The sequence below is a fragment of the Clytia hemisphaerica genome, unplaced genomic scaffold (assembly GCF_902728285.1).
Source record: "Clytia hemisphaerica strain Z4C2 unplaced genomic scaffold, Clytia hemisphaerica genome assembly, whole genome shotgun sequence".
In the NCBI taxonomy this organism is placed as follows: domain Eukaryota; kingdom Metazoa; phylum Cnidaria; class Hydrozoa; order Leptothecata; family Clytiidae; genus Clytia; species Clytia hemisphaerica.
Genome location: NW_027103307.1, coordinates 293,222 through 308,258, shown reverse-complemented (window position 1 = coordinate 308,258; position 15,037 = coordinate 293,222). Strand labels below are relative to the sequence as shown.

Genomic DNA, 15,037 nt, shown 5'->3' with positions numbered 1-15,037 from the left:
GTTGGTGTTTACTGATGAAATAGCCTAACTTTCCAGTCCTGGTCTTTTTCCGCTAGAAGGTGTCAAAAGAATCTTAGTGCGGGAACTTATATCAAACGACGACTTATATAAAAAATGGCGAAAATAAGAACATGTTAAGAACATTTTTAGGCTTAAAACTCAAGAAGTTAAGAACATCCAAAGGCTTCAAATAAAAAAAAAATGTGTTATGCAGTTCTTAGATTAAATAACTCGATAACTCAACTCGTCTCTTGTAACTCGGACTCTATTTGAGTTGGACCAGAATATATTTTTCCATACAGGTATGAAAGCTTCACTAGAACTCTCAAAAAAAAAATTTTCAGAAGTGCGCAGTGTCTTTTTTGAGCCTTCTGAGCCATTGGCCCCAAGGATCGTCTCACAGCTTTATTGAGGTTTGATTGAAGATAATCGCTGACTTGATTTATTGTCGAATCGGTCTATAGTCGTCCAGAAACACGCGGCTGCGTCACTTTTCAGAAACATGCGGCCGCGTCTTTTTTCAGAAACATGCGGCCACGTCTTTTTTCAGAAACATGCGGCCGCATCTTCTTTCAGAAACATGCGGCCGCGTCTTTTTTCAGGAACATGCGGCCGCATCTTTTTTCAGAAACACGTGGCCGCGTAGAATAACACATGGGTGTGTAATTTAATTACGCGGCCGCGCTTTTTTAGATGCTCCCACATATTTCAACATGCGGCCGCGTTTCTCAACAAAAACGTGCGGCTGCGTATTACAAAAGAAACACAACTGAAACTACAAGGTCCAATTCAGCCACGGTACGTTTTTCTATAAAGAATAGTGTACTTTGACTGATGATCAACTATTATTAAGAAAATTAATTTCCCTTTCTAGACAGCCTATGTGAGTGTTTCTAATATACATTTACATAAACAAAAGAAACCCGGGGGGCGCACTGGGTTTGCCGACTGACGGTATGTGTGGCGAACAAATTGGCTTTTAGAATCGCAGCCTTACAGTGTAGCAAAAAATCGGTGAAATTCATACCCTTACAGTGCATTTTCATCCTTTTTCAGAGCAAAAAATTCAGACAGATTTCATTTTTGTAGGATCATTTTTTTAACTTTTTTTAGGTCTTATACCTGAAATTTTCTCATCACACTTTGAGGAAGGGATTTTAATTTTGAAATGCAAATGCATAAATAATCTCTTTCGTTTTAATTAGATTTATTTTATTCTTCAAAAAAAGACAACTTTATTGCCGTTTGTTAAAATTGATTACATTTTTGTAGGATCATTTTTGTAACATCTAGTTTGGGAATTATACCTGAAATTTTTTCATCACACTTTGAGGAAAGATTTTGAAATGCAAATTTTCATTATTTTTTTCGTTTTTTACATTTGAATGTCAGATTCAAACTTTGTTTGCATTTATAAAGATATTGTTTTAAATTACAAACTTGATTAAAAGTTTACATCGTCTCGTAAATCTAAGAAACTTTTCGTACAATTATTATTAGAACTTTTTCGTTTCATGATGAAGTATTCTAAACCCAAAGCATTCGAGGCATATTATTAAATTTTTCAAATCAAAACTTGAAAAGAATTCTCTCGTAAAAAATCTCGAAAATGCTAAAAAGAAATTGGAAAACTTATGAAAGTGAAATGCTTTAAACGATAAAATGTTAATTGATTAATTAATAACAATGATTTAATTAAAAGATGTTCATTTGAGAAATTCATTCAATTCATAAAAAATTTTTGTCATTGATAAAAATCCAGCATGTCAATATGACGCTCTCATCTTTTCGACCAATTTCATTATGAATATTTTTTAACCCTAGTTTTAATGGGTGGGGATTTCGAATTTTATTGTTTACAGCTCAATGATCCAGTGGGGATTTCCAAAATTTTAATGATTTTCCCAGTGGGGATGAGGGTTCAGTGTAGTTTTTCAAGCGGGATGGAATTTCAGACTAATTTTCTCACCGGGGACAAATTTTCGGCCGATTTTTCGGAGGGGTCCCACCGGGTCTGTGATATGGGGGTGTAACTACCCCATTTTCTTAGTTCACTAGGAGTAAGAAAATACCCCATCATCATAACTTAATTCCAATAGATTTCATTTTAGAGAAGATTTATTTAAAAAAATCCTCAATTTGGGAAGTATCAATCAACTTCGATTCAGATTTTTGTTGGAAAATATTAATCCAAGTTTCAATTTAATGTCTATAAATGATAATAAATAGGCTGCAGTATGTTCTGAAAAAAACTTTTTATGAAGTTGAACTATCGTTAGGGCTACAATGCTAAAAATGAAAAAACTACATTTTCGGGGTTTACTGCATTCTCGGGGTCAGGTGCTACATTTTTACTTTTTTCCAACAGGTGAAAATTTGCTGATGACATCGCTTTTTGGATGTTGTCATCAAAATTTTTTTCTTCCTTGAAGTTTGTGTCGTGATGGAGAATATCTGTACCAAAAAAGGCTGGGGCCAATAGGGTTAAAGTAAATTCTTATAAAAAGCATGTAAAATGCGTTTTTCGCTAGCTTAGGGAATATATTAATGTGAGAATAAATTAATGCGGTATTAATAAATGCGGGATTAATTAATGCGAATTTGGCCCTAATTCGCAATATTTAACCCGCAATTCCTAATATTGTGTAATTCGCATTAATATAATCCGCATTTTTGTTAATTCTGCTGTCATTTCAAATGTCCAGAGTATGATGTAATCTTTGCATGTCTCAGCCAATCAAAAGTTTATTTACTCGGCGTTTGTTTGTGACTTTAGGGAATTGGTGTATTAATTGACCTAGCGCGCAGTGGAATGGGTCTATAAAACGCAACTGGTCGAAAAGGTTTGACTTTGTCGGGGCCTGTGTGCGCAAATATCAATTGACGAGGCCAGGCTAAAAACCGAATTATATGACTTACTATTACATGCATAAAAAAAAACCACAAATGATTAACACTTCCGGCTAGTTCGAAAAACGGGTCACGAGATACGGGTCACGGGGCACGGGTCACGGGGCATACAAATTACAGACCGGAAAAAATATAACGATATAATGACGTATAATTCATAACACGTACTATATAACACATATAATAGTACTACTACTAGTATAGTATGTCTGAAACAATTATATATGAATAGTATTATCATATCATGAAAATTTTTTAAATAATATGTCACCCTTTGGTCACCCACAAATTTTGACAAAATGATATTGAATGACAAACTATTGTCAAAATCATGAAATATAAGACCTCTGAACCAATTTACAGCAAAATGTTTTTTCATACTCAATAGGATGCTAATCATGTGACTGGATTGACATGTTTTAAAATGATTAAATGCTGCAAGATAGGCCAGATAGTGGTTTTAGAGATATGAGTATAATTACGTCATTTTTATTAATAATAATAATAATAATAATGTTTTACAGATTTCCAGGCCACCGTGCATGCACATGGGCCTCTATAAATCGCTCATACATTGGTTTGGTTTATTACAAAGGTTACTAAACCGATCTTGTTTTACAAAATATCTTTTTTAAATATAATCCTCCTTGAGGACTTCCTCGCACTCTCCATTTGTAATCGCTCTGCGGCATTGCTCGATTTCTCTCGTTTGCTTTACTTCTCCATTCTTTTACTTGGTCTCTTTCCATTATTGTTAAATCGTCTGTGATGCTCATGTTGGCGTACTTGTCGTACTGCTTCAATTCCCTTAAGTTTCTCATGAATTTGTATTTTACATGCCCGCCATTAAATACAACTTTGATTGGTCGTGTACGATTTGATTCTTTACCAATACGGGAGACGTAAGTTGGCTCTGTGTTTATTTTAACTTCGTTTAGGAGTTCGTTTACGAAATCATTTTCATCTCTATTGCCATTCTCTTCCACTCCATGGATGATGATGTTAGCTTCCCTTGATTGCTTTCTCTGTTCTTCCATTTGTTCTTCGACCTTTTCGCTGCGAAGTATTTGTTTCATGCTGGATATATTTAACTCGTCATTGGTTTTCGTGATTTCGGCAAAACTTTTCTTTGAATTTGTTTTCGTTTTGTTATCTGTAGGTTTCGCATTCATTGTATCTTCGATTTTAGTGGTAAGTTTAGTTTCCAGCGCTAAAAATTGAGCTTGAATTGTATCGGCAACATGGTTCCTTTCTTTAACGTATCCCTGACATCTAGCTTGTAATTCTTTAACCGCAACATTCAACTTCCTTTCATTCTCGTTTTTCACCTTGATAATATTTTCGCACGCTTCAATTTCTTTACGGCTATGTGTGCAGCTTTTGATTTTCTCTGATTGGTCCAAGATTTTTCGGTGTAGCTCTTGATCGATGGAACAGCAATTTATGCATTGGTATTTTCGATAGCCTTTATTCAGGAACATTTGTATTTGGTAAGATGGTAGTCCTGTGCATGCATAATGCAGTGTTCGTTGACATTTATGACATTCTAATCTCATTTTGTCGTCATCTTTTATGCAATTTTGTTCTGTACATCGATTTGCAACATTTTCGATTTCATCTCTTGTTGAAATTCTGCTAGGCGATACCGTTTTTTGTTGAAATTTGGTCGTTTTTTTCATGTTTTTCATGAAAATTTATAATGGTAGGTGGAAAATATTGACACATTTATAAATTACCATCATTTTTACGTTATTATACATTAAAATTAAATTCATACTCAAGGTGATGGAGGGGATATAATGAGATATGATTTAACAATAGCCACACTATCATTTTCTTGAGAAAGCTCGGTTTTCAGGTGATGGGAATTGTAAAATGTATATTACTTACGTATAACATATAACATGTATATAGCAATAAGAGGGAATTATTGATAATATAAGCTTGTTATATGTATGTAATATGTTGCGGTGTTTTCTGGTCTGCGTTGTACACGACACAAACTTCGAAAGCACGTGGAAAGCACGTGGTTAGATTTTGACGTTTTAAATAGTCATACGTGGATAAAACACCTTCAAATTGATTTTTTCGATAATTTTTAGCGTTTTTAAAACATTTTCTGTTTGAATTACTTTGATCAGAGCTGCCCCGTCACCCCGTGACCCGTTCCCCGTAACCCGTGCCCGTGACCCGTGTTTCGAACTAGCCGTAACACTTCCGAATATGGTCAAATCTCTCCCATAAAATCGGAAAAGATACATTAGTCAAAAGAATAAATTTTAAAGCACTTAATAATTCTTTATCATGTCTTTATTAATTGTTTGCCCGATTCGAAAGAATTTCCTCCTTTAAATCTAAAATAAGTTGAATGGTGACTCTGCAACATAAAATATGTTGAAACTACTAAAACTACTGGGCCGCCTAAACGCTACTTAGGCTTTCTTGTTCCACATTAATTTATTAATTTATTTTTGCATTTATTTTATCCCTAAGGTAAATCGGATACCGCATTGTTTCGGATAAACTAACAGAGAACTTATTATTTTTCTTTAACTAAAGCAACAAATTATGATTATTAGGAGCATTTAAGGAAAATCGCTTACACAATTTCTTTTCCAAATTTAAAAGATTCTCTCCTCTTTACGTTCCTCTTTCTAAAAGGTACACAAACCTACCACGTGTAACAATGGTAATAACGAAGGAAATAGTCAGGTAGAATTGCATAACTACCCGGACAAAAATGGTGTAGAGAAGATATTTTGCGCAGAGGTCCAGGAACATATCAGGAATCACCAAAAATCCAAGCCCCAGGAACACCCTCAAATTCATAAGGATGGACATGGTACTTTTTAATACAATTATTAATGAAGATACATCCATAACTGTTCTTAATTTCTAAGACTTACAACCTTTATACCTTGTTTCAACGATGAAAACTCAAATACAGGCTGAAACTGTTTTTATTTACATTTTTGAGCCTTATTATTCTCATAAAAATGTTCGAATAGAATGCGTGTCTTTCTTAGAAGATTAGAAAATCAAAAATTAAAAATCAGAAATTGAAAGTGATTTTCGAAATTCATTACAGTATGTTTGCCTACGTACTTTTAGTCGGACAAAATTTCATGTACCATGTGTGTGTGTCAGTGACATGGAAAGATAACCGAGTCCCATTTGGACAAGTGTGCTTCCCAAGAACAGGCTCTCATCTCAGATAAATGCAATATTTGATTTAAAAATCAAAAATCAAGAATTGGTTTGAAATTTGATTTTTAATTGGTGAGGGATAATTGAAAATCAATTTTCTTCTGAAATTTGATTTGATTTTAAATCAAAAATCAAATGATACTTTCGGGTCACGGATTCATGCACACACGTCTTTTGCACCTGCTCTTAGTGTTATTTTTGGTCAACTGGCCGAGTAACTTTCTTCAGAAGCCTTTGAGCCGCTTAGCAAAACTTTCTGAAACTTTTGACTTCACTTTGGTTTGTTTTTGATTTATTCATGATTTATTTCTGATTTATTTGTTATTTCTTATTTATTTTTGATTTATTTTTGATTTATGATTTATTTATGATTTATTTTTGGATTATTTTTTATTTATCTCTAATTTTTAAATAGAAGTAATTTTATGGAATTTTTTTTTTTAATTATAACGAACTGATTATCAAGATCATTGTCAAAAAATTAAAAAAAGTTGAAAAGTCAATTTTTTTTTCGAAAGATTTTTTATTTATTTCTGATTTATTTTTGATTTATTGATTTATTTCTGACTTATTTTTAATTTAGGATTTATTTTTGATTCATTTTTGATTTATGATTTATTTTTGATTTATTTTTGATTTATAAACTTGTGCACGAGATTTATCTTAGTGATTTGTCCCTCGAATTTGGAGAGAAGTCAAAAGTTTCAGAAAGTTTTGCTAAGCAGCTTGTTAGCCAAAGAATATGGCTCCGATTTTTTTCCATATTGTTGGCAATGGAGCTAGATTAACCTGCACATCCCTTTTCCAAACTTTATGAAGTGACATGGTTATAAAGTTTTTATTGAAATATTTTTATCTTTTCATCTTAAAAATATTCTTTGTCTTTTAATGTGATATTGCGATTTCCCAAAAGTCATTACGCGTAAAATACACCCCCTTCTCACAGACTGACTGGGTCCCCTTTGCCACTGGAAAAATTGCCCAAAATATCGTTCCTAGGGAAAATTATACCCTAATTTTTGTCCTCACTGAAAATTTTCATATAAAAAATCCTTACTGCAAAATATTGTGCCATTTTGTCCATCCCCACTGAATTTCCCCGGCCCTAAAAACATGAGCATATCAATCCCCATCGAGTTTTGCTCCGTTTTTTTACCCCAACTGGCTGAAAAATCCCACCGGGTCTGTGAGGAGGGGTATTAAATTTCTTTCTCGAGATTTCTAAGCCATTATAAAAAACGAGTGTAGAAACTACGCCAGGTCTGTCCTGGCGACCAAATTCGTTGCTGAAGCTGTTATCCCTATCATAAAAATCTTTTCTAGTGGTGATGGTTTTTTTACGTGGGTGATTTTTCACCAGTTTTTTTCATTGGGGAAAGGAGCTCATTGGGGGTGTGACTCTGAGCTCAAAAGTTTGTGGGCTAAACATTTATTTTATGGAATGATCAAATAAAGTAATTCTATCCTATTTCTTTCAGGTTATAACAGGTTCATCACGTTTATACGACAATGTTGTCATGAGAAGCCAGATATCCTCGGTTCTTTTCTGAATGACGTCACTAACCGTCAAAAACATCCTGTATTTTGAAACCACACAACCTATGAGGAACACTTTGAAGAAAAACTTCCTTTGCTAAACAAAATTGTCTGAAAATGTAAATTTTAAGCAAAAGCGTCACGATAAGAAAATACCATGAGTACTGTGAATTGGGTCTCTTAAAAATTTCAATTCGAAAATCATTGAAACAGTTTACCGAAAGAATTTAGTTAACCCAATGCCCAATGGCTCATCTATAAAAATACACCCAGTGGGTACTAGGTTTGAGAGATGACGGGTATATGTCGCCCGGCTTTTGGCGGTCGGACCCTTAGGGAACTTAAAACTTAAATGGAGTAAAAACTCGAATTTTTGTGAATTTTGTGACCCTGATTGGGATATTTTTTATAGAAATTTAGTCCTTTGAGGGTCACAATATAGATTCTGAGCTGTTTTTACAGCCCATTTTACAACCCATGGAATAAAATCATGCGATTTTTACAAACATTTAGACTGAAATTTTTTATAAATCAATAATTCTGAGAAAGATTTCGAATTCAACCTGCATGCTGGGGGCCAGTTACTTTACATGTCGGAAAATTGTATAATTTGGTTCATCCGATATTAAAATAAGAAAGTCTGAAATATTATTTTAGGCTAGTTGATTCAAAAACAAAGCTGGTTTTACCTAAAATTACCCAACAAGCTCTTAAAGCTTTTCAATGTTATTAAAAGAACAAGACTCAGGAAGCCTTTTCTGCGCAATTTGGTAAAAATGGACGAAAATGCAACGATCCTCGTAAGAAACATTTTTCTAGGCAACAGTATTCTAATGATTGCCAAATCCGGAGGAAGATCAGATGAAAATCTTTGCAAAAAGACTGCGAGTGAAAAAAAGAGCAACCGTGTTGTGACCATTGCCTGATTAGCCTTGTTTGTCCGATTGAAAAAGATAGCGAGTAATTTGGTTCAGTAAGTTTCGGTACTATTCTAATTCCGAAACAATTTTTGAATGTCTTATAAAGCGTTTTCTGTGGCGGGAAGTATGTATATTTTAGCGTATGCGAGTGTATAGAAAATTAGCAAGAAATCGAAGTCAATTGCTAAAGAAATAAAAAGAAAAAGATCGAGGGACCGAAAATAAAAATCACATGTCGATGTTGCACAACCCTGTGACACTACAACACTAAAGGACTTCAAAAATACGTTATTCAAAAAATTTAAAAGTTCTAAAGTTATAAAGTCACAGCCATTGAAATCTGTAGTTAAAACCACACCAGAGTTCGCACTTCATTGAAAGTAACGGTACGTCTTCTGGACATACGCTGAACATGGACACGTAGTAATCAGTGGTAACCATAATATCTTTAAATACACCTTAAGTAATCGTATTTCTAAAGTGGCTGTATCACGTCATTCTAGCTGAATTGAATCGGCCAATCAGCTCCTTTGGAGTGATAAGATGACCAATCAGAGCTTACTTTCCGTTGATGTTGACAGACATAACATATATGCATGATGTCATCCGACACTCTTAAAATAAACAAATTATGACCGTATAATCAAAATGGACAAAAGAACCATCAAATTTTACGGATCATCATAAATTCTTATTCGAACAATGTCTAACATAAAAAGGTATAAAAGCTCGATCAAAATTTGTCTGACACATGAGTACATTTTGGTGAGAAGAGAGAAAGAGTTAAAGGTTAATTGAACGCTGAAAGTTTTCCGTCAGTAAAGAAGATGAAGATTCAATTAGCTTTCTTCCTCGTTTTAGTTGGTAAGAAACTTTTCTTAGTCCTCTTTTTCAGATTGGAAGGCTTATGAATTCAAATATAGAAGGTTTGGACCCTTTACCAAAATTTCAGTACGCCTATCGTTTGTCGCAGTAAACTTTCTCAATAAATTTTGCATAAGCAGATCGAGCTAAGGATGTTTGACTGTTGCATTGTTGATTTTTGTCAATTTCTGATAATCAGTCTATGCCTTGATTTCTAGGGTTGGCATTGTCCGAAGCTGGCAAAGGTAAAGGGAAAAGAAGGAATCGGTTGGCGCAAGCATGCAAAACCTGGACCAAAAGATGTCAGACATCTTTAGAGAAAGGTGCGGACAAGAAAATGTTTTGTGTATTTGATGGAGAAAAGTATATAGATGTGGAGGACACTTTTGCATGCATCAAGAAGGACGTCATGGTTTGCAGCAGGGAGAAAAAGGTGGTCCACCCTGGATCATGCGGTCAATGTGATGAATCTTTGTTTTGTAAAGAGAAAAATAAACCAAAGAAAGCAGGCAAAAGAGCGGGCAAAAAAAATAAGGGACGCAAAAACAACAAGAAAAAAGGAGGTCGAAGAGGAATGAAACAAGTTTGTGATCAAACCGGTAAAACATACGAAAGACGTTGCGATCTCCATATGGCAAGATGTCAAGGTGTCGCCGAAAACATTCCCTTCGCTGATCTCCCAAAATACTCGCCAAGAAGTAAGTCCTTTCTGCCACTTAAATAAATCAATACACCACTGTCTCGCACAGCCCCGGCGGAACGTTTTCCCACAGCGGGGTTAAAGTTTTATTGCAGAATCCCAATACGGATAGATTGTTCAAAATATAAAGAATCCAGTGGGTTTTTTTTGGAGTGCAATTTTTTACAATTAATTTCGAATGATGATGTAATCAAAGTCTGTTTCACAGTGGGCCGAAACTTTGGGTATTTTACCATGGGAGGCGAAATTTTGACCAAATCTTTTATTTGGGCTGGGGTCCCAGCGGGTCTGTGAAACAGGAGTGTATCAATGCTTTATTAGCCAAAAAAGTTCTTCTACTTTTATCTCCGAGAAAGTTTCAATAAGTCTCAAGAAGCCTTCATATTGACATAGTTAAAAGGTTGACATTTAATCACATTTTTCTAAAACTATAAAACTTGGATAGGGGCATTATGATAAACTCCATTCAAGGGGTTTGGCATTGAATAAGAAATGCAGATTTACCATCTCAACGTGAAGAATCTCTAATAATCAATTTTTCTTTCTCTAGAATGCCCAGCAGTGGAACCAGAAGCTAACCAAGCTTGAAAATACGATATCGTGAAATGTCAAGGGGCTTCAAATGTGTAAATAATTTTTAACAATGTTATTTGCGATTTTCTGAGTGAGGAAGTATTGAATTGATTCCTTTTTATTATATGACCCTTCCATGGGAATTTATTTTCAAATTTTAGAATATTTAATCTTGTTATTTTAGACGAATTGATACAAAAGAGATTTCAAATAAATCGGTTGTTATCTTTCCTACTTAATCTTCATCGATAAGACAAAGAATGTCAAACGAGGGGAACCACTTTGACCATTTTTAGAGAAAATGAGAGTTCAAACAAACCGAAAAAACTCTTGTGATCAGATATCTTTCAAATCGTCGTAAAGTAAACATATTGACCACATTAGACACTTAACGATATCATATTTTGCATCCGAATCGAATTTTAACTGTTAGGGTACAACATTTGACTGCAAGTACCAAAATGTTGTGTAATTCTGGGTCAAATTTTTCGGGTAGCACGTTCCCGTTGACCGTCATAACCATTTGTGTTAGTGGTAACTTTGTAAAAGTTTTGCTCCTGAAAATTTCGCCAAGAATAACATCACATCCCTGTCTTTCGAATTTCGAGGTTATTTACCCAAAGGTCATTACTCGAATGATCATCACGTACGGGGAAAAATATCTCAAATTGTAGACCAGGCTATTTTAAGCACTAAACTCTTCTAACAAATTTCATGTCATTTCAAAGTGTTTGAGTTTTAAAATGACTAAAATAAAGCGTATGTACAAATTTATATTATTTTACATTAAAAATAAAGACCGCGGCTTGAATAAATATTTTCAAAATAAATAAGGAAAATAAACAGTGAACTCTTGCTAATTCAAACTATTTTTATTCCAATCTCTCTATAAATCGAGATTAATGAGATTCGTCGTTCGAATTAGCGAGAGTCCATTACACACCAGTTGATTGATTAACCAGAATCGAACAAAAAATACACGAAAAAATTGAAGAAACGAAAAACGACGAAAAAAAGATTAAAATAGGGACTTGCGTAAGCGTTCTCAGGGGGTGTTGGAAAATCTGTGCAGTAGAGTAGATTTTTATGACAAAGTAATTATCTATTCATAACATTTAAAGATAATTACTCCGCAACAACATAGTATACTGTAAGGTAACAAATTGTGCTCTCCTACACAAAAATTCCAACAGCCCTGAGAAGGCTACTGTGGTGGTCGGAATGAGTGGCTTATATTGGAAAAATCACCAAATCTTAATGAGTAGAGGTCGGAATAAGGGGGAGGAATGAGGCTGGTACAAGAAGAATTGAACGATAGAAGGAGATGTTGAAAATATTAATTGATAGAGGATGCTTTCAGTACCCGAGATGAGTTTTACGACGAAATTAGAAAGGTGAAAGCTTGTTAAATCAGCTCCTGAAGTAAATCAATAGGCGAAATTTTTGCGATGTTTCTTGCCTCTATTCTGTTCTTTTTTCAGTTCTCGCTCCAGCAGAGCATTATAAAGCCATGATTTGTCTGGAATGTTCATATCACCACCAAGTTCTATGGGCAATGCTTCTGGTTTGATGTACTTCTGCAAAGCGAACATGTCTTTACCATGGTAGTATATCTGTAGAAAGAAAAAAATATTGCAAAAATTTAAAACCCTTTACTTTCCTTTTTAGAGATATGAGTGTTAGATTCACGTCTATGGCTTGTAAGTCCTGGGTATGAAGGTTTAGTCTTCACAGGAATCATAACAAAGGGCAAGGAAATTTAGCCACACTTCTGATTAACTGGTTGCGATATTTTATTGCTCCGATTATTGAAGTTTTCAAGACGAATAACCGCACCCACTTAATTGCTTAAAATTTGGGATGGAAAATATAATGGTGAAAGCCAGTACGGAGATTTTTATCAGAATGATTGCTTCATTTGCATTCTTATCAGCTCCTTATCAGCTAAAGGAACTGCTGAGACAGAAGTGTCTTACTTTTTAAACTTAGTAAACCCCACTGTGAGCTAAATGTTAAGTCATAAACAAAGATTAAATTATTGACTACTTACCCTATTCTGAGCTTTGATTTTCAAGGAGGGTTTGATAAGTGTTAACATCACCCTCACATACCACGGCTGGTTGATCAAGTGAATCCCTTTAAATCTGGCAGGAAAACAGTTCTGGAAAACATTGACAGCGTCCAGTAAATGTTGTTTGTTTATCAACTTTGTGTCTCCTAATTTCCATCCCGTAAAGTCGATCACTAGAGTTACACCAAACATTTGTGTCCTTTCGCTTTCGATCAAATATTCAACAGTCAGTAATAACGCTCTTAGAATGTCTTCAAAAGTATACAAAGAAGTATTCCAGTTGCCAGAAAACAAGAAAATAACACTCCTTCCTAACTGGTCCCTTACAGGCGATACCATCGGTAGTCCATCTTCAAATACAGGTCGTAAACATGACACTTTCAGCGATTTGAAAAACATTTGATGTTTCCGTCTGAACTGACAATAATTACAAAGCAGCTCGAAAGCTTTATCTTTGTTGTATTTGCGCGCCCGAAGAAATCGTACGAGAAATTCATCATCGTCACGGTTAATCAGAATATCGGGACGAAGTTTGATACGATCTCGGATGGCTTCGATATCCAGAGAACGGGTATCAATGTTTTCATTCAGTTCTTTTAAAGCAACTTTAAAGCAATCCTCTTGATTTTCTATCTGGTTCATCTTGTTACGAAAGAGAAAAACAAACCCCAACAATATATCTCACAACATCAAACTAGCATTTTATCTCACGAGAAACTTTGTATTGACATTTCATGCTGTTGAAACTTCGTCCTGATGTTCAAAAAAAATATTCCATTCAGTTATAAAAGTTGTCTTGATGTTAATAAAATAATTGACATTACATAAACATGACAAGATGACTCTGTACTCACAGCTGGACTTATATTTAATCTTTTTGTCACAGATGAGAAATCTATTCACAAAAAATAACGACGTCATTTACATAATTGGCAATGTAAAGGCATCTCATTAGAAGTTTTTGATAAATGAACAAAATCAAGCAGTGGCTTTTTAAAAGGCGTAGGTAAAGAGGGGGACGATGAATCTCAGTAAAACCTGTTACCATCAGTTGTCTGGGCTAGAATAAAATATCATTTTTAAGCCAGTTATAACTAACATATCATGTGATTTGCTTGGCTATCATATAAAAGCTGGATTGCAAGTAAATGTGCCACAAGATTTTGAAGGCAAAAAAAAACAGATTAAAATCAAATCATACTCATTACAGCGCAAATCTTCTATACACGTTTTTTCATAAGAACATCCAAAATTTTTGAAACCTTTGGATGTTTTTAACTTTTTAAGTTTTAGGCTTAAAAATGTTCTTAACATGTTCTTATTTTCATCATTTTGTGAGTATTTTTGCCCATGTTCTTAAGAAATGGGGTGTTTTAGGGATTTAAAAGTGTTCCTACCATTTTGGCCATCAAAGCCTTATGTTCTTATGTAGTTTGTTTTTATAAAAACGTGTATTATTACCACAATATGTTCTACTACCGTATTTCCTGTAGTCTCTTCGTTCTACGAGCATCATTCTCTTAAGAGCGCAGCACCCGAAATCGTGAAAATTGTGAAAACGTATGAGAAAATGATGATTTTTCCATTTTTCACATATTGATTTCTAGCCCTTTTTTAGCGCTCTAATACCCTTTCAAAAGAAAAGAAGATTTTGCTTTTAAGCGCAACGAGTATGTACGAGCAAAATATAAGTGCATCAAAATGATACCATTCGAAAAAAAAGTGCAGTTTTAACCATTTCATCCAATTTGTATTTCTACTTGGTACTATTCGCCATACTTTTCACCCTCCATGTTTTTCCAAGATGTCTCTCTTCATATATTATATTTGAGTCTATCTTTCTTTTGATAGAGAAGAAGAAGAAGACGACGACGAGTAAAGAAAAATCACCTGCTTCGTGAAACCTTTTCTTCGCTCTGTTCTTCCTTTTCTCCTTTTTTCTTTTTCCATTTCTATTTTTCTTCAATGAAAAGAACAAGATAGAGTGGAAATATATTTTCAATTGATCGTAGCGAAAATTTTTGACGGTGAAAGAATAAAAGGGCGTTATGTGCCATGTTGATTAAAAAAATTGAATAATACCTCTCCCTAGTCACACGAGCGGATGATTTAAAGCTTCTAAACCACTATGTCCGACATTGATAATATGTTCTCATTCACGTTAAACTTATGTCTGAGTCAGAATTCTGTGAGTGCAACTTGTGCATGTCTGTGTTGGTGAAAAAATATATCATCCTTTTAAAGTTCAACAATATA

General features: G+C 34.3%; 2 protein-coding genes across 2 annotated transcripts; one reads left to right on the top strand and one right to left on the bottom strand.

Annotated features, from left to right (window-relative positions):
• Window positions 1-9,301: 9,301 nt before the first annotated feature.
• LOC136812404 (uncharacterized) lies at window positions 9,302-10,925 on the top strand. The gene is made up of 3 exons (XM_067068901.1): window positions 9,302-9,437; window positions 9,656-10,135; window positions 10,688-10,925. The coding sequence occupies exons 1-3, from the start codon at window positions 9,401-9,403 to the stop codon at window positions 10,723-10,725; spliced, it is 555 nt and encodes a 184-aa protein (XP_066925002.1). The 5' UTR covers window positions 9,302-9,400; the 3' UTR covers window positions 10,726-10,925.
• A 468-nt stretch (window positions 10,926-11,393) lies between these two features.
• On the bottom strand, window positions 11,394-13,743 carry LOC136812396 (clavesin-2-like). The gene is made up of 2 exons (XM_067068888.1): window positions 12,761-13,743; window positions 11,394-12,323 (listed from the first exon to the last, which is right to left on the bottom strand). Exons 1-2 carry the CDS (start codon window positions 13,421-13,423, stop codon window positions 12,138-12,140), a joined length of 849 nt encoding a protein of 282 aa, XP_066924989.1. The 5' UTR covers window positions 13,424-13,743; the 3' UTR covers window positions 11,394-12,137.
• Between the last annotated feature and the right edge of the window lie 1,294 nt (window positions 13,744-15,037).